Raw genomic sequence first — 21,885 nt, forward strand, 5'->3', positions numbered from 1 at the left:
ATGAGAGTTCATTCATTTTTGTGGTGGGTGGGATAGACTTTTTCTCTTCTCTTCTTTTTATTGTCTAGTATTATATTAAGCATCAATTTAAAGTTTAATTTCAAACAAATTACATATGATGTGCCTATTCTATAGCCTCATGTCATATCAGTGGTACAATTTGGCTAAGAGTTCATCTCTTTCCTTTTGGGAAAGCAGAGGGAAGGCATATATGGTTGCCACAGTTGTAGAATATAGTCATGTATGGATGTGGTCTTTATATAGACGCACCGCCACAAGGATTATCACACTGAACCGACAACTGGCCTTTGTTCTCTGCATACACCCCACTTACATATACACCCGACCATAGTCTTGACCATATGACTGAGAACTGAAAATCTATACAGTTATCCAACCCTGTGAATGCAGCCGTCCTACCTGTCGGCCGGTGCCTGTCTCGGGTATCGCGGTGTTCATTATGTCTGTAAGCGTCCCTGTATTGGTGTGCCAGGGCCATGTCTTCTAAGCGATAGTGTTGGGGTCCCACTTGGGGGTTCGGCGGGTGGGGCAGGCCATTTGGAGGGTGTGTTGGGAGGCCGTTGGGAGGCGGGTGAGTAGGAAGACCCGTGCTAGGGCTAAAGCGTTGACTGGGGCTGATGGTGCAGGGCCTCTTAGCCAGGTGCTCTGGGTGCATCCCATCTCGCTCTGAGCTGTCTTTGGTCCTGTAGAGGAGGACAGGGGAGTTGGTTAAAACATGATTTAATGTTGAAACACTCAAAAATATTGTTTAGCATATGGCATGGCTTACCATGACACTATTTAATGTGGCGAAGCGACTATAATAAGTATTTTGTAGGAGCCTACGACTCACTTTAAGTTGATAAAGCAAAGCAGTGGATAATGTCAGCACCACGCAGTTAGCAGAACACAGTATCAAACTGTTTGGACACAGACTAAGGCCTGCAGCATTTTCCAGTAGTGGGATGTGTGGCATATTATGATCTACAACAAAACAGATCCTTGCTTGTACAAATCAGTGTTTATTTGCCAATATGCAATGCCTGTGCACAGACAGCCTGCATCTCATAAACTCTGTTTCCACTACCACATTTACCATTATTCCACAAATGTCCACCCAAGAATCGATTCAGCTGTTTCAGATAAACACCGAACCAGTCAGAAATGGTTTTGACGTTAACTTTACTACCATCATTTACAAAAAGTCTGGCTCATTTCTCACCTCAGTTTTATTAAGAAAACGTGTTTCTAAACGTGTAATCTAAGAAGGGAGAGAAATAACTCCAGCGAGTCCATCTATGGCCTCGCCAGACCGCAATGAGTAATGTGAAAACTGTGGGATGACTTTGCCAGGCTAAATACGCCATGCCAGTGTATTACTTCATAGTTCACAAAACATGGGCCAGCAAAGACCAGAATGTCCTTAAAATCAGATCAAGGGGCAGAACAATTTATTGGCCACTGTAAAAACATGCCAAACAAATAGACGAATATGATTGATTGCTTGATGTCAGATTGTTTTTTGTGTTAACCACAAACTCCCACATGTAGTATGCAAACACACATACTCGAACACATGTATCCCTGTTGAGAGCTGTTTCTTCTTCAGTCACAGTAAGGCAGTGCTCCACCAAAGCTTTTGCACAGCTGTACACCATATGTATCAAACAAAGCCAAGTTCAACTGTACACCCTCCGTCTCAAGCTCTTAATCTGAATATCCCTCAGACAACTCTTAGATTGCAAGTATTTCTCCCTCTCCCTCCCACCCTGTTCTTGGGTTTAAGGGGCAATATGGGCTGAATTCTGTATGTTTGGCAGATGTTAACTGACACTCATTTGTGTCTGTAAGTTAGTGTGTGTTAGAGGTTGTGTTTTCCAGCCATCTGGACAGTTTATATGGGAGTGTTGATATTAATCTGTTTAGCTGGATGGCAATAGCCAGGCATTCGGATGCAAATCACTCTTTATCATCCAGGGGATCAGAAGCGAATAAATGCAACGCTGCTCCATGTAGAAGATGTGTGTGTGTGCTCGGTTATCCATGTGTATATTTGTGTATATCGGCTATACTCGTACACGTCCCTGGCTCTAGTATCTGACAACTCAGAGGAACAGCTGGTGTGATGTCGGCCCTTGCCCCAGCCTAAACCCCCCTTACCCTCCTCCACCAAGCCCCTCCTGCTGTGTATAAGCCACAGGTCAGGAGGCGGAGGTGTGTGGATTACAGTGGTATTGCACATTCAGCTCCAAACCCTAGTCCCATCCAAACCACCACCGCCCACCTCCCCACACCCCGCTCAGGATGTGCTCAGTGTTACGGTCAGCACATCACCATCTGGACACATCCCTGGCATATGGACAGCTGCTGGGAGCCCGCAGGTCAGGCAACGAGAGAGAGAGAGAGAGAGAGAGAGAGAGAGAGAGAGAGAGAGAGAGAGAGAGAGAGAGAGAGAGAGAGAGAGAGAGAGAGAGAGAGAGAGAGAAACCTTCTTAGCTGGATGACTAAAGCAGAGCGCTGGGGAGAAATATGGGACAAATGCAGCTCACTGTTGGTCTTTCTGTCTGTTTTTAGGGTGTGCTGAGGACATTTACTGTCTTTCACTCCCTCTTCTTTTCTCTGTCTGTCTCTCTCTCAATTTTGCTTCTCATACACACTCTTTGTTTTCCTACAGTGCATTTATTTCACCCCTCCCTCGCAGACAGCTGGCAGAGCCAGCCTGGCATCAGTGCTGTCCAGACTTCCGCCTCCTGCAGGATTTATAGTCTCCCCTTGTCGCTTGGCATTCTGAAATACCCTGAATTAATTCATATATAGCAGAGTGTGTGTGAGAGTTGGCCAAAGTATGTGCACCTCTGAAGTCTGTGTGTTTATGTTTTCTTGTATTTAATGGAGATCTGCTACCTGTCAGGGGTCCTTCTCTTGCCGTGCTCATTCATCTCCAACATGATCTCGGAGGAGTCGAGGGGCGAGCTGGCATTGGCGTCCAAGAGAAGCTGCTCGTGTTGGGCCAGGTACTGAGCTGGAGTCTGCTTGGCCAACCTGGCACAGTGGAGCAACTCTCTCTGCAGCAGGGGCAGGTTTGCCTTCAGTGGTAAAGAGAGAGAAGATAGACATCTCTGGATTAGGAATGAAATAAATTGTTGTGTGGCAGGATATAGATTTATTGAGCCGATGTAAATGTAGAGGAGAGTGTTAAGTGGAAAGAGGTGAGATAGAAACTCATGGTGGAATAATAGATGATGAGGTGAGAGTGAAATAATGCCAGATTAGGGCGAGAGAAATAAAGAAAGTGATAGATGAAGAGACAGGATGAGATAAGAAAGGTCCCTGACACCTTCCTCTGCCATGTGTATGTGTGTGTGTGTGTGTGTGTGTGTGTGTGTGCGCTTGTGTGTGTGTGTGTGTGTGTGTGTGTGTGTGTGTGTGTGTGTGTGTGTGTGTGTGTGTGTGTGTGTGTGTGTGTGTCAGAGCTGTCAAATAGCTCTCTCAGACATGTCTGGTTGATATAACGCAGCCATTGCTGCAATGTCCCAGATGTGGAGGATCATCACACCCCAGGAGGTTTTGACACACTCACACACACAACACTTTTAACAGACATTCACAAGCACATCCCATCATTTTCAACATGTTCTACAAGTACAGTAAACACAGTATAGGTCTCCAATCAAGAGATTTCCCTTTCTGCCTCTGCCTCCTGAACACTGGCCGTATGGACAGAAGCAGTAAGCCTTGTGAAGACGTGTCTAGTATTTACCTTCAGGAAGGGAATGACGAACGGCCTCAGCGGGAAGTTGGTGGCCTCGTGAAGTTTAGAGTGAAACTCTTCAATGGTGAGAGTGGAGTTCTGCACAAAGACAACATGGAGGGTTAGCCAAAGAGTCGCTAAGAGACAAACTTTTTGTAACAATCCACCAAAGTCACAAACAATGTTTTGTTTTTTGTTTTTCGCACAAGATCTATAGTTATCTTACTTTCTGATGATTGTACAAGACACATTTACAATATGTAAAATGCTCTGCAACACATTAATTAACCTTACGCTATAAATGAAATGATGTAGAGTACTGTTTTTGGAAAGATTCATCAAAATAATTCCCCATGAATATAACCACAACTTACCACCAGTCCCAGCACAAGGCTGCGCACTCTCTCCCCGATCTCAGGCGATATGTCGTTGCCAAACTGCTGCAGCGTGGTCAGGAAGCGCTTCAGTTTGCAGAGTTGGCGAGCACCACAAGCTGGTGGGAGTTGCTGGTTGGAAAGTGAGGCCGTCGACGACATGGCCGGCCCATTACTGAAGCCGTTAGGAGTGGACGGAGCACCGTTCAGCGATGTAGGAGAGTGGCTGCTTCCATTCAGCACTGCAGATAAACACACAGAAGGAAGAGACAATGTGAATTGGGTCAGTACTTTTTGGGAGTTCTGGGGACGTGATGAGGGCAGAAGCACTTATATCCTACTAAAGCTCACAAAAGACTCAAAATCGATGCCACGCATGCAGTGCGTGGTGCACATCGAGACTTCGGTTGTGCAATTTTCTGCCAGTTGGACTGAGTGCTGTGAGTGTGTGTTTGTGTGTGTGTTTGCAGTAACTTCAGCTGTCTCACAAGTGGTACCATCTGACCCCTCATCCCCCTCCATCTCCCCCCTATCAGTCTATTCCGCCCTGCTCCTCACCCTCACCCTCACCCTCTCCCCTCACTCACTCACTCACTCACTCACTCACTCACTCACTAGGACACAACTATAAGAGGAACTTGTTAAAGAGGTGCCAAAAATAGTCCTGTGGCCTGTGTTACTTTTATTCCAATAGCAGGTGTGTAGCTAAATCTGGCTTTACACATGTCCACCAGCTGAAAGTAGATTTGCAGCTTTAAGGTTCAGAATAGACTCAACATTCATACACATATATAATCACTCACATATTCCTTGTAATGCCGCCACAAACCAACTCACAAATAGCTCACACACACACACACACACACACACACACACACACACACACACACACACACGTGCTTGACCTTTCTCATTTTCATATTTTCATATCCGAGCCAGATTAAAATGCGTTTCAAAAAATTAAGTTCTATTATTAAATGCTCAACTCCTTTTCCATCTCCTGTCTCGTCAGTGTCTCATATTTTTTATTATACGTTTATGTGCACTATATCTGTGTTTGGATAACCAATAATGACAACACGTAACAGTTTTCTCTCAATCAAATAGTGTAGTGTGTGTATGAAATGTCTGTACCTGTAATTACATGATTGTATTTCATTATAGCAGCATATGCAAGCACTTAAACTGCATCCAAACTATAATTTCATAACCGCTGCAGCGACTTCATCTTTCTAAATGTATTTAGAGGACTCTGCAGTGAGCCATTATGGACTATAACAATATACATTGTACTAATTGAAAGCAAGATTATGTACAGTTTAGTTGTTCAATAGACTAGTTCTTGTGGATCCTCTCAGGCGTGCATGTTGCTCTAATCTGTGGGTCGAGGGCCTGAACACATAGGGACCAACCCATGTGATCCCAACAGGCAGCACCTGTGTTCTGGTTTTAGAGAGGGAGAGAGCTACACTGCTGACCGCTCGCCACAACAGGTGAAACAACATCGCCTGTCATTGCTATATAGGGAAGAAAGTAGTCTACACACCGCAACGCCACCCTGGCCATCGCCGCCCAACCAGCTGGTAAACAACACGGACACACATGCACAAACAATGACACAGCCGCACTCACACAAGCGCTCAAAGACACTTGTCCCACTAGCAAGGGCATTCTGCACACCAAAAGACACACACACACACACACACACACACACACACACACACACACACACACACACACACACACACACACACACACACACAAAGATAGATGCTTGCAGAGACACACACCTGACACACAAGTGACTCCAACACTTGTTCGACAGGGAAGAAACACATATTTGGAATTTCTCTCCCTTTACACAAGCATATAAAGTGTCCATGATAGTTGACGTAAGAGAGACAAATGACCATGCAGTGGATTGTAGATGCCTTGCAGTTGCAGAAGTGTATTCAAATGTGTCATTTATTATGGATTGATGGGTGATTCATTTAGTTTTAACGTGTAGCAGGTCTTAACAACGCACTGAAACATTGTCAGTGAAATAGTGTTTTAACGAGTGAAATGTAAACTACACATTCATTTTCAAAGCAAACTTTTTTTGGGGCAGTGGATAGTTGAGATTTGACAGGAAACAAGGAGAGACGGGGAATGACATGTAATGAAGTCCCCGATTACAATCAAACCGTGAACATTGTGATCACTGACAGTATATGATATGCATATTAACCTCTAGGCCACTGGTTGTCCCAATTTGAACCTTTGACCAACAAATTACAAAATCTAAGCTTAGATAATATGCATGTCAGCTCTGAATAAAGAGTTAGAGCTGTTTCAGTGATGGGTCGCTGGTTTAGAACCTCTACCAACTCATCATCGTGTTCATCGCGTCATCATCAACGATCATCTTCCAATCAAATAAATAATATATCTCCCAGCACGTAAACTAAGCGACTGTGGGTCTTATGCAGCTGAATAGATTGAGGTAAAGATTTTGGGAGATAGACACACATATTTCACAGCATTAAGTTGACTATAAGGTGTCATTAATCTAAAAAATAGTAAAAAAAATAAGAAAAGAAAGGGTCCTTACTTGATTTACTGGTAGCAGGGGTGAATGAAGCGTTGCGATTGGTTGCTTGGCTGACAGCCGGGGGTGGTGGAGGCATGGTGGGTGGGGTGGACCTGGGCTGGGTTTTCACATCCGCAGGTGAATCTGGCATTGTTCCAACCTTCTGCACTCTGCTACCTGTGATTTGAAAGAAGGAGAAAGAAACAACAAGACTGTCATCAAGATGGAGCTCCAGCATAAAAAAATACTTTCAATTGGAGACAGCTGGTTAAGGAGGAGACCACTAACATTTTCAGCTAGGAACCATCGATTTTTTTCTTTAAACCAAAAGCCCCACAAAAACAACCAAAACAAATCAATGCAGGGAGTCAATGAAATGAATCCAAACTTGTATTGTGTCTCTCTTGTTGGAGATTCATGGGCCTGGGAGACATACAGTAACACCTGCTCACTCGCTCAGCTGCTGCTGACTGAGAGGAGTCCCCCCCCCCACCTTCTCTTCTCTCTCTCTCTCTCTCTCTCTCTCTCTCTCTCTCTCTCTCTCTCTCTCTCTCTCTCCTTCACACATGCACACACCATGTAGCTCTGACATCCCAATCAGTGCCCCTCCACTGTAACCTCCAACCCCCAGACACACACACACACACACACACATATTCACATGCACACACTCCTCACTTCTCCCCGCCTGTCCCCTCTCATCCCCTAGTTCAGACAGCCGGCTTGACAGCCAGTGACAAGTGCAGCTGGATCTGCTGCTGTCCATCACTGTGGACTGGCTTTCAGCAGAGCTCCGTCCTGCTACCAGAAGCTTCACTGTCCTCCTGCCAGCACCAAACAAGGCAACACCAGCCTCTGTTGCGTGAAGGGAAAAGATGGTGGGACACGAGAAGAAAACACGACACGGATGTTCCACAGCCACAAGTGTGCGAGGACTGTTGCCTTACATTGTGTATCTGTGGCTATACATACAGTGTGTCTTCAACAAAGACACTGTCATTCACAAAACTGCATACACAAGTCAGACTATGAATACATAAGCAGCAGGTTTCTTATTTTGTGGTGTATCTGTAGAGTGTTGACTGTCTTTCTGTCTATGTCCGTCTGTCGGTGCAGCTGCTGGAACCAGATCTTTTTGCAATGTAAACCTGAGCTGAGATGTGTGATGACTTTTGCAGCCTGTGAGAAGATAGCGTTAGAGTTTGTGTACATGTGTGCAACTTGCAGGGAGTGCAATAAATGTGCACTATGCAATAAAAAACAATGCGATCAATATGCAGCACGGTTTATATATTCAACATAAATGTGTGTATTTCTGCGCTAGTACTGCACACTAACATTAAGTGTAGTAAACACATGCATTCATAATTAAAGAGTGAGGACAGAGGGCTCAAGCAAAGCAGATGTAAACCACATTGTAGACTTTATGTGGCATTCATTGATTCTTAATAACTCTCTTCTCTGTGTGTTTCTTTTTCTCTCTTTCACCTGTCTCTTAATGTTTAAGAGGAAAAAGAAATGACCTTGGTCTGCTCTCTCAAATGTGGAATCCAAACAAAAGGATTATTTCACATGTGCACAGTAGAGGTCACTGCCAGAATGGTCCTGATATGAGACAACTAACAATTACTTTCATTATTGATTCATCTGCAGATTATTTAAATGAATAATCGAATAATTGTTTTGTCTATGAAACGTAAAGAAAATCAAAAAAGGAAAAGCAGCAAATCATCTCATTTGAGAAACTGATTGATTTATCGACTAATTGTTTCAACTCTAAAAAGTGGTTATTATTGGGCATTCATAACCCTTTGTTATACTACTAATAATAATACAAATAATACCAAATCAAAGGCCTTTTATAGATCTAAACACCTGTTTCACAGCTGTAAATATATTGTAGTCCCCAACTCATATAATGAATCACTTTTAAATAATGTGTTTTTCCATTTCACTCCTCTTGAGCCAACTATGAAGAGTGTTTTCCTCCGCAAGACTCCTGCCTCAGTTGGCCTCAGTCCTTGGTGTTAGCCTATTTTTGAGAGCTCATGTAGTTGCATTCAACAGCTGGTGTCTGTATTTAAAGGGTGCCACTCTGGAGTGTGTTGCACGAGGGCCATTGACACAGTGATCATCAAGAACACGAGGGGCACTCCGCTGTTTTCCCCATGCCAGACGCACTGAACATAAACACACAAGGTTGTAGATAGAGGCAGATGGGGAGTGCTGGTATAAATAGATACAGCCATTCTCTTCTAAAGAACTCCTAAACACACAAACAAGCTCTCTGTGCTGCCGAATTGGTGGGCTGCTTCCTGTAGAGAGGCAGCCATATGTTTCAGTAAACCTCCTCTTTGATCAAATTTACTGTGCCACTGTATGCAATGTGCATACTGTTGGACTTACATGCAGTAAACATCCTGACAAAATATCCTTAAATGCTAATACTGTTATAGATGGTAGATTAGTCCCCACACTGACAAAACGGATGTTAAACAAGAGCTGGGCCCACGTGTGATCAAAAGATCAGGAGAGTGACATAAACTGCTCTGTTTACAACACAGCTATTTTTGTCCCTTCTTCGAGAGGAGAGGAGAGGAGAGGAGAGGAGAGGAGAGGAGAGGAAAGGAAGATAAGGGGGCCATCCTGTCTGTCTGCTCCCACCATGGGATTATTGACAGCTGTTTAATCTGACCAGCTACAGGAACGGGGCACACGTATACACACCATGCTCTGGATTTCACTTTAATACATCAGGAAGTCTGCTAGGTCCGCAACCCCGTACGTGGCCATCTGTGCTCCCATTGTGCTTTGTGCTGAAGGACGAAACACTCAAACTGAGAGAAGTAGACAGAGAGAGAGAGACTGGTATACAAGGTAAACCAGACCTGTGGTTAAAGGTCCAGGCCTGAACTATGCACGGACTCCTGTCTGCAAGCTGCTCTATTTCCCCCCACAGGTTTTTATCTGGCTCTCTAGGATGAGCCACTTTGGGATCAATACAGCTGAAAATAGATCTGCTCAGGATACACATACGTCCCAAACAATACCATACAGTCAGTATTACCTATCTCTCTGCTGCTGTCTGTATCAAACTCTCTGAACAGCTGAATGTCTGCACGTTTGACGTAATCGGGGCTGAAAGATTGCTCACCAAAGAAACAGTCTGCACTCTGAGTTCTAAAAATGTTTTCTGTCTTCGCACCATTGCACCCCTTGTGCAATGATGAAACAAGATGAAAAACAATTCACTGCGAGACACACAAAACAACAGACCATGTACTGCACACATATACACAAACACACAGTGGTTTTTCTAACTTTCTAAAGCCATTTTGAGGTCTCATTATTTATTTAAGGACATAATGCCTTCATTAAACCCCTTAAAAATAAACACACATACATATAAATACATTCTATCATGTCATGACAAGCCATTATAGGGCCATCCAGATACATTTTGGTCTCATTTCACATTCACATATGTCCTATTGTTGACTGTATGTATATCTTAGTGCATGCGTGCTTGTGCTTCCTCTGGAAATACAGCTGCAACTTATTAGCTTTAGCTAACCACTGCACAACAGTCCCCTTAAATCCCCCCTGTCTATTCAATCTCTCGTACTCCACAGAGACTCTTGTCAGTGACCACATAGCCCTAAAACTCTCCCTCTGTCTCTCGCTCCTTACATCCCTCCCTCCCACTGTAATTCCCCATGTCTCCAGGAATGCTGTTGTTTTTAATTTCTCCCAGCTGCTCTGGCTGGCTGCCCGGCCGCCTGCCTTCCCACATCTGTTCCCTATCAGGCCGCTGAGGAGTCCACACAAACAGAGCCTGAGCCCCTGGCCCCCAGCCTCCCACCAGGCCTTCGTATCAAAACATGGGGATTGTAGCCCTGGACCTAAGACTTGGGGATACAGCACCTACATTACAACTCAACTCTCACACTCCCAGCCCAAATGCCGTTTAAAAGAAAAAGACTGAGACATCATCTTCCTCTAAACTACAGCAATCTACAAAACGTTTTCTTCATGATACTTCTAAATGTTGATATATGCCTTGTTATCAGTGTAAAGCCTGAACTCTGCCACAGGTAAGATGGATGTCTGTGCGTGTGTGTGTGTGTGTGTGTGTGTGTGTGTGTGTGTGTGTGTGTGTGTGTGTTTGCGTGTCAGCACACAGGCTGCCTCTGCAGACAGATCCCAGACTCCACTTCATCTTGAGCTGATTTAGAGTTCAGAGGCTTTAAAGCCCTCACTAATGACAGGGTGGGAGACAGGCCGGTACAGTGCATACACACACAAATAGACACAGATGTATGCGCACATGCTCACAAGTTTGTTGAATGCATATGCTCATGCTGCGGACACAAACACATATTTTCCCCTGTTACTTGAGTATCCCTGTGATAGTACACATGCAGTGCCGGCTGAACAAACATGTTGAACAAAAAACAAACTGCGGAAGGGGGGGGGGGGGGGGGTGGAGGGTTCTCCTTAATAAGAACTGACAAAAGCCCTCCTGCCTTTGATCAGATTACCATGAGCAAATCATTCACAAGTCAACAGTTTTACCAAGACAAAAGCGTCAACATTTTCTTTAAACTGGGTAAACTGGCAAGAAAAACAAGGATAACTTTAGGACAGCAGGGAGGGAGGATAGATTAAAGTCAATTCATCCAGGGCTAGAGGTGCTAAAGGTAGGGAGGAGTTGTACTTCTGTGTCTCTGAGCTGCAGGGATCCTGTCACACAGTGCTTATATCTGTGAAAGCTGTTATTGATGTAATTGTATTGAAGTTCTAGCGACCATCTGTTCTCCTTTGGGAGGGCCTGGCTCCTCTCGTCGGCAGTGAAGTGGTTATGTGCAGCATATCACTGCTGCCGACGTGCTTGCAGAGAAAAAACTTCCTTTTCAGATTTTCCCAACGGCTGCTAATAAAATCCAGATGCTAGACTGGAGCTGTATCTGCCTCGCTCCCTCGCCGCTCCCTCCTCCTTCTCTCCTCCCTCTCCATCTTCTGTCCTTCTACATCTCTTAGTCCCCCCTCCTCCCCTGTCCTTCTAGATTGCTAATCATTTATTTTGCTCTTTTCATCTACAGTCCCCCCCTCCCCCTTAATTCATCCATCCTCGCCTACCTCTTTCTCTCCAGCCACTAAACCAAAGCCATTCCTAAATAAAGGAAAGTATTTGTGACATTCGGCCGAGGCGGCTGTGCCAAGAACAACTCCCGGGCTAGCCAGGCACATCTGGAGTGTGTTAGAACTGCACTGGGCACTGGTACCGACACTGGCTATCCCACCACACATATAGAAAGCGGTCGCAAATACTGGACCTTAGAAATCATATACAAACTAGACGGCATACATTTGCACAGTGACTAGCTTGTTGTTTTCATCTCAACATTGTCAACTGTAATTCTGGTTGCACGCCAGACAACCCAGCAGCTGTATGCACAAGTTCTCCATTGTACTTGTTACTGAGTTGTTTACTCTTCCTTAGCAGCAAAAGTGGAACACGCAGTTTTTGTGCATAATTGTGCAAATACATGACTACTTTTGTATTCTGTGTATATTCTGTATTCTGGGCATTTAAACTACATTGTGCATGTGTGCATGTGTATTGTGCTTCTGCTTGTATCTGTGTGTGTGTGTGTGTGTGTGTGTGTGTGTGTGTGTGTGTGTGTGTGTGTGTGTGGCTCTAGGGTCTCTGTGTGAGAGGAGTTGAACACCTGAACATCAATAACTGTCATGTGAGCCACCTGGGACCCCACAGCCAGCTTGCACCATGGGCACACAGCCATCACCAGCACAGCTGCCACAGTGCAAGAGAGATATGGGGGAGGAAGTAGGAGACAAGAAAGAGACACACACACAGCTATATGAGGAGGTGACTGTGCATGCACATCTGGGAATGGGTCAGAGAGACAGAAAGGCAGACAGGCACGAGCAGAGAGAAAAGGATTTACATGTATCTTCTGCTCTGCATGATAACTCTCCTTTGTTCCCTCTCATCTACGTCTTCTTTTCCTCGTCCTGTCAGCTGTGTGCCTTATTTTGCCAGCTGAGAGCTCAGCTTCAGGCTGCCACTTTCAACATCGGATCAGACTTTCTGTCGTCATTCCTCTTTGAGATGAGCTCAGTTAGTGTCATCCGACAAGACATAATTCATCTTAATATCCAGTAAACTATTGATATGCTGGTATGAAATAGAGTGCTGCATGCATCTTTAGGACCTGAGCTGACTAAACCGAACTGGTGTCTCTAAATTTGAGATCTGAACGCAACCTGAGAATTTTGTTGTGCTTTGTTTTTTATTAAATCTATTACTGACCATTAGCTCACCAGGTAATGCAATGCATTGGCTACACTACGCCTTTTTAGTTTCTCCCACTGAGCATTGCATATCTTTCTACAACACATGGCATGCATGGATGCAGATGATTGACATAGTAAGAGAGAACAATAGAGAAAGATTCATTTCTTAATGAATTATATTTGAAAATAACCATGCACACATTTATATAGCAATAATAAATAATAATAAACAATAATACAAAATTGCCTCTGTCATCCTCTGTCAGAGGATGTTTACAATGAGTGCATTTACATAAATAAGCTCCCCGATCCAAACACCTGCAGCCTCACCCAGCACCAATTAGCTCATCAGGCTTTTAATTACTCTGTTAATTGCATACAGGCAGCATGAAGGGCAGCCTGGGAATAGGGCAAGGGGGGCCTCCTGAGGACCCAGACTGACAAGCCTGACAAACAAAGAGGAGGCTTTCTACCAACAGCAGTCACAACAGAGCAACTCTGGAGGCTTGGAGGAGAAGCAAAGCAGGAGACAATAGCTTCAAGTGGCTCATCAGCAGCACTGTAGCACCGAGTGATAACACTTCCTGCTCTGATCAGTTCGGCATGGAGACTGGGAACTGAGTGATGAGAGAGGTTAGGGAAAGCAGAGACACGGAGGAGGAGTAGAAGAAGAAGGAGTTAAGGAAAGAAACGGAGCGGGGCCATGTAAAGAAAAACGTGTACATCTGTGAGCGGCCACACTACATCTGGATTAGTTCATATTGGTCACAGGGGGGAGGGGGGTAGCGGGGTGTGTTGGGGTTGGAGGGGTGGTTGAGAAGAGCAAGCGTGGGAATGTCCCACTGTTAAGTTTAGGGCATGTGGGCTTATTGCATTTGTGGGAGAGTTAGGCTGGAGTCTCCACAAAGTGACCTGTCTGTCATAGAGCTCTGCGATAACACAAACATCCTCTTAACTGTGCAAACAGGACCACAATGCATCTGACATGAGAAATAATGTATTTTTCTTTTACTCTATATTTTTCTCTTCACCTCATGTTATTTGGCATTTATTCCTCATCCTTAGCAAATGTCTCTATTGATCTGTTAGTGTATCAGTCTGGCTGCCTGTCTGTCTCCCCCTCACAGCAGATGTCCTCCCTCGATTTCTTCCAAGAGCCGTGTTTGAGGAGGTGTATCCAGGAAACAGTGGCCGGCTCTCACTTCCTGTGTGACAGGTGTGCGATGGAGGCCTGACAGCTGCTGTCCTGCTCTCTCTTTCCCTCTCTGTCCTCTCTCCTGTTTCTCCCTCTTTCCAGCCAGCTGCAGCAGAGCAGCTCTGTTTGTTCTTACGTCACCGCTGCTGCCTGCTGATTTATGGAGCACAAAAGACTTAGATTTGACCCTGGCAACACACACACATACACACTACGGCAACTGCAGCATCTCCGTCCTTCCTCCCCATAAGCCCAGACACATCTTTTCATGTGTGTGTGTGTGTGTGTGTGTGTGTGTGTGTGTGTGTGTGTGTGTGTGTGTGCGTGCGTGTGTTTGTGTGTGTTAAACGGCATTTGTGAATTGTGGCTGCCTACTTTTCTCCTCATCTCCCGCTCATATGCTTTGTGCACCATTAAAAACCTGACACTGAGCTGTCACTTACAGCTAAGACAGGAAAACAAACAGCAGATTAGTCATTCTCCTGCTTGATGTTGTGTATTTCATTTCATTCAGTGTTAAATGTCGGCTCTGTCACTATGGAGCTGTCAGTGCTGACAAAACTGCCTGTAGCCTGAACTGCTCTCCAGCCTGCCAGCGCTCTCATACCTCTTCATTTGGCCTGCAGGCACAGTAACAATAGCTCCTGACATTAGCCAAGCATGGTAGGGTGTTCTGTATTATACCTCAGGACCCCATAGGTTTCACACATACACACATATTGATACACACAAAGCACTGGGAAACAGAATGTGGCGGAGGAAGGGGGGCATTCATGTGACAGGTTAGAGAGAAGCTTTGACAGTTTCTCCATTTAGCCTACAACCAGCTCATGCTGGAAGCTGCCGAAATAAATACCAGCTACTCCTCTGGGACACAAGACGACTACGGGACGCCGACACAAAAATAGAGCAAGCGGACAATGAAAGACAGAGAGAGTTTTATAAGTTAATTGGCAAATTAGGATGTCCCACTGTTATGTCATGGTCAAACTACTATGACTGAAAACCCACCTGTTTCAACAGCACCGTGGCCAATAATAAAAAATAAATAAATGTTATTTCTGTATGCAGCACTTACATTGGTTTGGCTTATTTGAAGCTATTGTACTGAAGTTAAAATGATTTGAAGGTAATGTATTTGCAAGATTCTTGCTGTTCGGGGTTGTATCCCCATGATTGTTTGCACTTATTGTAAGTCGTGCCACTATAAAATATCCGTTATTTGTTGGATAATGAGAAGTTTGAGAAATTCTATTAGAATATGGCATATACATTTAAATGAATTTGTGCATCTATTGTGACCACCATTTAATTACACAAGTAAACTAACAGTAAAATCTTCTTTTTAACACTACACGTTAGAGTTTACAGTCTTAGCCATATGATTATGCTTGAACGACACCTCAGGGAAGGCTCTGAGTATTAGAGTTTCTGAACAAAATGTTGTTAATCAAAAGATTAATAGTGTGTTTAATGACGTGTTGATCTTTTGCATTTTGTTTTACTATCATAATATATACTTGTTTGTTTCTCCTAAAACATCTGCCGGATACGAGAGCACTGCATTTTAGAAAATGCACTGTCAATGTGATCAGGAAGTCCATAACAAGCCTGTGATTGATACAGTTTTCAGAAGGTGATCCCATACAATGTAAGTCTACGTTCTCAAACATAATCACAACACTCCTGTTCATCTGAAAGTCTATAAGTAGAGCCCTCGCCTTAAATGATAACACACAGGGTTAGGGGAAACCATCAACCACAACCCCTACACCCTGCAGAGGCTTCTGGTGAATTTAAATGCCAGGCGATAACTCGCTCCTCAAAGTGACCACTGCTCTTTGACATGTCAAGAAAATCTCTGACCTTCCTCTCTCTGCACATCTAATACTTCTGAGAAGCTAAAATTTCCATTTCCTAGAGAAATTAGTACTTTACATGGGCAATACTTTTATCTGAGTGGGTGGATTTTGTCTGTGTGTGCGTGCGGTATGTGTGTGTGTCTGTGTGTAGAGAGAGAGAGAGAGACAGGGAGGCAGAGGAAGGAAGGCTGGAGCCGAGATTAAGGTCTGCACAACTAAACTGGTAACACAACGGCACTCAGTGGCTCAGCTTCCCATTTGAAGAGAGACGGAACCATCTGTGTGGCACAGGATCTGTTTCCAGGAGATAACAGCTTTTTTAATTTCACAAATACTGTGAGAAAGAGAGAGAGAGAGCAAACGTGAGAGCCGTGCCTTCCTTCCCAATCTCTGCCTGCATGTACTTCCGCAGACGTCCAAAGAGGACTGCTTTGGAGTGGAGGCCTTAATACATCAGTCTGTGTTCCTTTGTGCTTGTTTACTCCCTGCCTGTGATAAAGGCCTCGGCGTGGGGCAGAAGGAAAGGGAGAGATTCATTATAGAAGGTAACAGTGGCGATATGAACTTCCCATTTTCTCTGCTGGCCTGTCCATTTGGCTTGATTAAAACATAGCTCAGCGTTACTGTAGATTAGCCCAGCTGCTTCCTGTGTCTGACTCAGATCTGAACACACTTCCTACCATGAAGCAGAGGGGGTGGGAGGTGAGAAGGTGCCGCTGGGAGAATGGGACAAGGAAGAGAAGAGGGTCAAAAGAAGGTCAGAGGTCAGTGAGCAAGGGAGGAAGTAAAAGGTGAGGAGGGAGAGCAGGAGGTGAAATAGGCACAAGACAAGGAAGGGAGGAGGAGGAAGCCGTTTTTCTTTTTTTATTCTTGGCTGTAACTTGCAGCTATTCAGCTATACTTACTTTATTCATCGTCAATGTTGTGACATGTGTTTCCTATTGCATTCATGAATGAGCATTTCTGTGCACTAGATATTTGCCTCCCTTTTGAAATGCATAATTGAGAGTGCAATTTGTCAGTGCTGTATGTGCTGAAATAATTTTCATAAAATGAAGAGTTAATTCAACAAATAATTTCCAGAAATGCTCAGCAATAAATGGCGAGTCTTGAATGTCACAGATTTCATGTTCAGGCATTTCACCTGATCTGCATGCATGGAAATATGAAGAATAGACACCTGATCATTCCATTGGATGCAAAACAGTGTTATGACTAGCTGGGAAATGGAGTTCTTTAAGGATAACAGAGAGTTTTCTACAAGCAGTGAAGAAATGTGTACGTGTTCTATATGTAGTTGTACGTGTTCTATATGTTATTCCTGGGAATCCGAGTAGATATGTGCAAATGTAGGGAAGCGAAGAGGGAAATAGAGTGATATTTCACACACACATTTGGGGTTTTACTTGGCCTCCACCCTCTGCTCTGCTCCCACGCTGTGGCGTCAGCAGGCCAGCTATCCAGCCAGTGTGTTTCTCATTCCATCAGATGTTGGGAAGCTGTTCGCTTATCCACTCTAGTCTCTGACATTCTCCATCTCCCCAGAGAGGCTGGGCAGCCTTGTCACAGTAATGTCAAACACATGTGGAACAGACCAGACCAGACCAGGGCAGAGAAGACCAACACACACACACACACACACACACACACACACACACACACGACGGAGGACGGAGCAGTAGGAGGCCAGAACCACACTGGTCTTTCCCACTGTGTTTTAGGATAAACAGCAGTGAAACCATAGAGATTCATTGCCGGGAACGTCACTTCATCACTCCTTAAGTCACTCACTTGCTCCCATATCACAAAAACACACACATTTACGCACTGATCTCATTAAACTGACTTTAACTGTACAGTAAGTACACTATATTTCTGCTGTGAGCATCAGTGTTGCAGAAAGGTCCCGTTAATGTGTCACCCCGAACACAGACGTACCAAAGAACTAACAAAAGTCAAATAACTCTGTATAACACGGTACTTTCTCCCCGTCATCCTGATTCAATGATCTGTCATTTTTTGCTTCGATCATAAACACACACACTCACAGGGCGGCAATATAACCAGCAATTATGGCTTCCTCACTTTCTTCTTACTGTAGCTATGTGTCGTCAGCGACACAAACCAAACAGGGGATGTAGTCTTCCCTCTCTTTTTGAAAGCATCTTTATCTATTGGAGGCTAATATTGTCGCACTGGAGGTAAAGCTACTGCCTACAATCAGTTAATCTGAGAAGAAATAGTCCCCATGAGTGGTTCTTGACTGAAAGATTGTGTCACAAATTAAAAGACAATTTGGAGTACAGAAACACAGACAACTCTTGATACCTTAAACATATTAACACATGTGAAAAGGCACAAATGTGAACTGGACAGACAAACCGCCTTGTTTTCAATCATTGTGTGTACTGTTTGTGTGAGGTGTAAAAGAATATGCTGTATTTCAATGGTTTCCAATTTGGGGGTCGGGCTCCCTTAGGTGGTTGCTAATAAATCTGGAGGGTCAAGAGATGATTGACTGAATTGAAAAGTTTGTCTGCCTCACACATTTGTATATTTGTATAACTTCTCTAATGTTTTTTTCTCTCTCTCTTTCCTGTATTGTTCAATATCTTAAGCCTCTTTCATAACTTATGCATGTACAACATGTATGATGAAGGGTCGTGAGTAGATACTGCTCCTTATCAAGGGGTCACATGCTATCAGGCACAACACTGTATGTGTTTGTTGACTTTCAGGAAGGCCATACATACACACATACAGGCCAGATGTCTTTGGCTTGTGTCAACCGCTTGGCTTGTCTTGTTTGTGATGGCCCAGGTGTCTGTGTTGTGCTGACCACCTGACCGCCTCGCTGTGTGCTCCCAGCTCCCGCCCACCTGAGGCCATCTGCTCCACTCATTAATTAGGAGACAGCCAGTTTCACCTGCACTGCCCACATTTAGATCACAATAATTACCACACACCGCACACACCGGGCACACTCAACAAGCCCACACACTAATACAGTAAACACATAAGCTGTACACAGATCCTGCAGCATCAAGTCATAGAATGAGCTGCGTAACCTGCAACAGATGACGAATACACTGTAAGACAGAGCTGATGATGACTTTCACCTTATCTAGTTAACATTGGCACATGCAACGGTACATAAAATAATGTGCCTTTGATGCCTAAATGGTAAAACATTAGTCATGATGTGCCTGAAATATCAGCAATGAATCACAGAATAATGAAACAAAAAAGCAAAAAACCCATCATGAAGCAAAGGGCAGTAAAGTATGTGTTTCTTGTTTCGTGTCATTAAATAGCAGAGACTTTACGCTGACTCTTTGCAGGCCTGCGGCTTTGCCTGCTGCTGTTTCCTTAGAATAAAATAGATTCTTTCTTTTAAAGTCCTGTTTTATGTTTCCCCTCTGCATATAAAACAGAAGACATCCCATCTATGCACCTGTGGTAGATGGGAACTGAATAAACACTTTGCAGGCTGGGGTCATAATGAATGGCCTGCCTTTTAAGAGAGCTACTTAATGATGAAGTGGGGACATCTGCCTTAGCAGGCGGCTGGCCGGCCCCAGTTGAGCGATGGGGCGGCCAGCATTGGAAGGAGAGAGGCTGAGATGCTCGCTTGGTGGTGATGGAGGTATAATGTGTGGTGAGGCCGGGTGTCTGCACTGCGGTTTCACCCCTGCAACCTCCCATCCATTGTTCGAGACTATTATCAACTGTTCAATTATTCAGAAGATATTTACCAGGGCCAATTATACAGGGCCGTGTCCTGCAGAGAAAATGGCCTGAGTGTTTTACTGTTGCACTCAGAGGCAGAAGAGTGCGCTGCTGAGGCTGTTCAAGTAGGGGTAGAAACCTTTGGCTGGACTTGTTTCTTTAGGGAGTGTCCCCACAGTCACAAAGGGTTGCTATGAATTATCCACCATGATTTCAGCTTTTTTTTTTGCTCCATTTGCAGTTTTGTTTATTTCCTTCTGTTGCCATAGTATTTTCTGTTAAACACTTCCTCTACCTTCTTCTTTAATGTTTACAAAAGTTGGTATACAAACACTCTGCACTCACAAAAAATGATTGGTCTTCATGTTTCTTATTTCTTTTCACACAAAAGTGGACCCTGGCGATGCACTATACAGTATCATTACAAAAGGTGGAGGTTATTCTGAAGGAACAAGGAGTTCAGTTCAGGGTACATGTCTAAATGTATCTCTTCACACCCATCACCTCCATCTAGTCCAGGTGGACACCAAGTTCATTGAGACCAAAGATTGTGTGTCATCACTTTGTCTGAACATCACTTTGATGTGCAGCACTGACTGATGAAGCAAACAACTCCTGAACTCCCCTTAGTCTCTATCTCTCAGCACATTTTGTTCACTGCTATAAAGTGACAAAACAAGTAAATTAAAGGAGATAAATGCATATATAATATATGATATAATTAATATTAGACTCACAGACTTTATCTCTACTCTACTCTGCAATCTACATGTCCCTATCTCTACATCTATTATAAACAACAATTAAATAATAAGAAATGTGCTTTTTCACTAACAGAGAACACATTGTTTTTTTATTAGAATACATATCCTAAACCCTCTAGAGAAAACTTAATATGTAAAAGGACAAAGTTAAAGTGGATAGAATTACAGAAAAAAAATCCATATAGCAAATACAATTGAGACAAAGCCGGTACCTGGTTTGTCTTCACCTTGACATTAACACACCGCTCTGTGTGTGAGAGTGAGAGTTTAAACTTGAGATATTTCAGCAGTCTGAGTCTAAAAATGTGAAACACTTCTTTCATTATAACAAATGTTCTGATAAATTAGGCCTACAAAAACCGAATGTACGCTCCTTCACACGAATAACTAAATCAATGTTTTTCCATGATTTGCTTCAATATAGTTGAGTTTGCAGGTTGTACTTACTTGGTGAAGGTCGGGGTCAAGCTGAGGTAATTGTAGCGGTGATAATCCACACCAAATAGTTTCTAAAACAGGTTTTTTATCGTCTCAATCCTCATTAGTTGGGAAAAAAGATAAAGCCTTTGCTAGATAGTGCGGGGAACCATTCAGGGATTATTCCTTTTTTTTTGCTTTTGTTTTTGAAATATTGAGAGGAAAGAGAGGCAGAAGCCAGTCCAGCACAAAATAAAATGTTTGACTTTCCTTTGGGAGTTCAAAAGGAGCTTTGATTTTCCAGGTATAATAAATTATGAGGTATTTTTCTTCTCAGTTATATCGAAAAGGAACAAACAAAAAAGCAAGGGCTCTCGCTCCTTAAGCACATTGACGTCTTTGGTTTAGCAGTCTGTGTTTTTTTGTTTTGTTTTTTTAAAAGCAAACAGCTTCTTGTGTTGACGGTAATGTGAAAAAATCACAACTAGTCCCAGTCATGTAAATCCGCTCTCTTGCTCATTTTTAACCATCCCGGATCAAATAAATAAAATAAAAATACAGTTTCAACTGCAAAAAAACTGTCCTTTCTGATCGTTTTTAAGCAGACAAAACTGTTAACTGGTGGCTACTTTGTCGACAAATCCTCGCGTCTCTTATGTAAAAACGCAAAATATTAAGATGCGGATCCTCTTGTCTGCAGGGTGCGTCTATCATTCCTCCTGTGGCAACTTTAAAAGCCCTCTTCTTTAGTTCACAGTTCAGCCACAGTCCGTGGTGTCAGGAACAAGTCCTTATACATCCGGAGAGACCATTTCGGTACCGTTTTTTGTTTAAAGAAAACACAGTTTCTTTGCAGGCTACTCTTCTACCACGTTTCTCTGTACGGTCCTTCTCCTCTGCCGA

General features: G+C 43.7%; 1 protein-coding gene across 9 annotated transcripts in view; it reads right to left on the reverse strand.

Annotated features, from left to right (window-relative positions):
• The window catches only part of cbfa2t3 (CBFA2/RUNX1 partner transcriptional co-repressor 3), a 41,805-nt gene that overhangs the window by 11,766 nt on the left and 8,154 nt on the right, over window positions 1-21,885 (reverse strand). For 6 of the 9 annotated variants that reach the window (XM_029427243.1, XM_029427279.1, XM_029427224.1 and 3 more), the window contains exons 2-6: window positions 6,719-6,874; window positions 4,126-4,367; window positions 3,761-3,850; window positions 2,905-3,086; window positions 421-704 (exon numbers count right to left, since the gene is read on the reverse strand). In XM_029427243.1, the coding sequence (XP_029283103.1) occupies window positions 421-704; window positions 2,905-3,086; window positions 3,761-3,850; window positions 4,126-4,367; window positions 6,719-6,874 (954 nt within the window). Of the gene's footprint in view, window positions 1-420; window positions 705-2,904; window positions 3,087-3,760; window positions 3,851-4,125; window positions 4,368-6,718; window positions 6,875-6,985; window positions 7,135-14,046; window positions 14,113-21,012 lie in introns of those variants that run through there. The other 3 variants (XM_029427248.1, XM_029427258.1, XM_029427264.1) reach the window with 3 other exon arrangements.

Source organism: Cottoperca gobio, chromosome 3, assembly GCF_900634415.1.
Source record: "Cottoperca gobio chromosome 3, fCotGob3.1, whole genome shotgun sequence".
Taxonomy (NCBI): domain Eukaryota; kingdom Metazoa; phylum Chordata; class Actinopteri; order Perciformes; family Bovichtidae; genus Cottoperca; species Cottoperca gobio.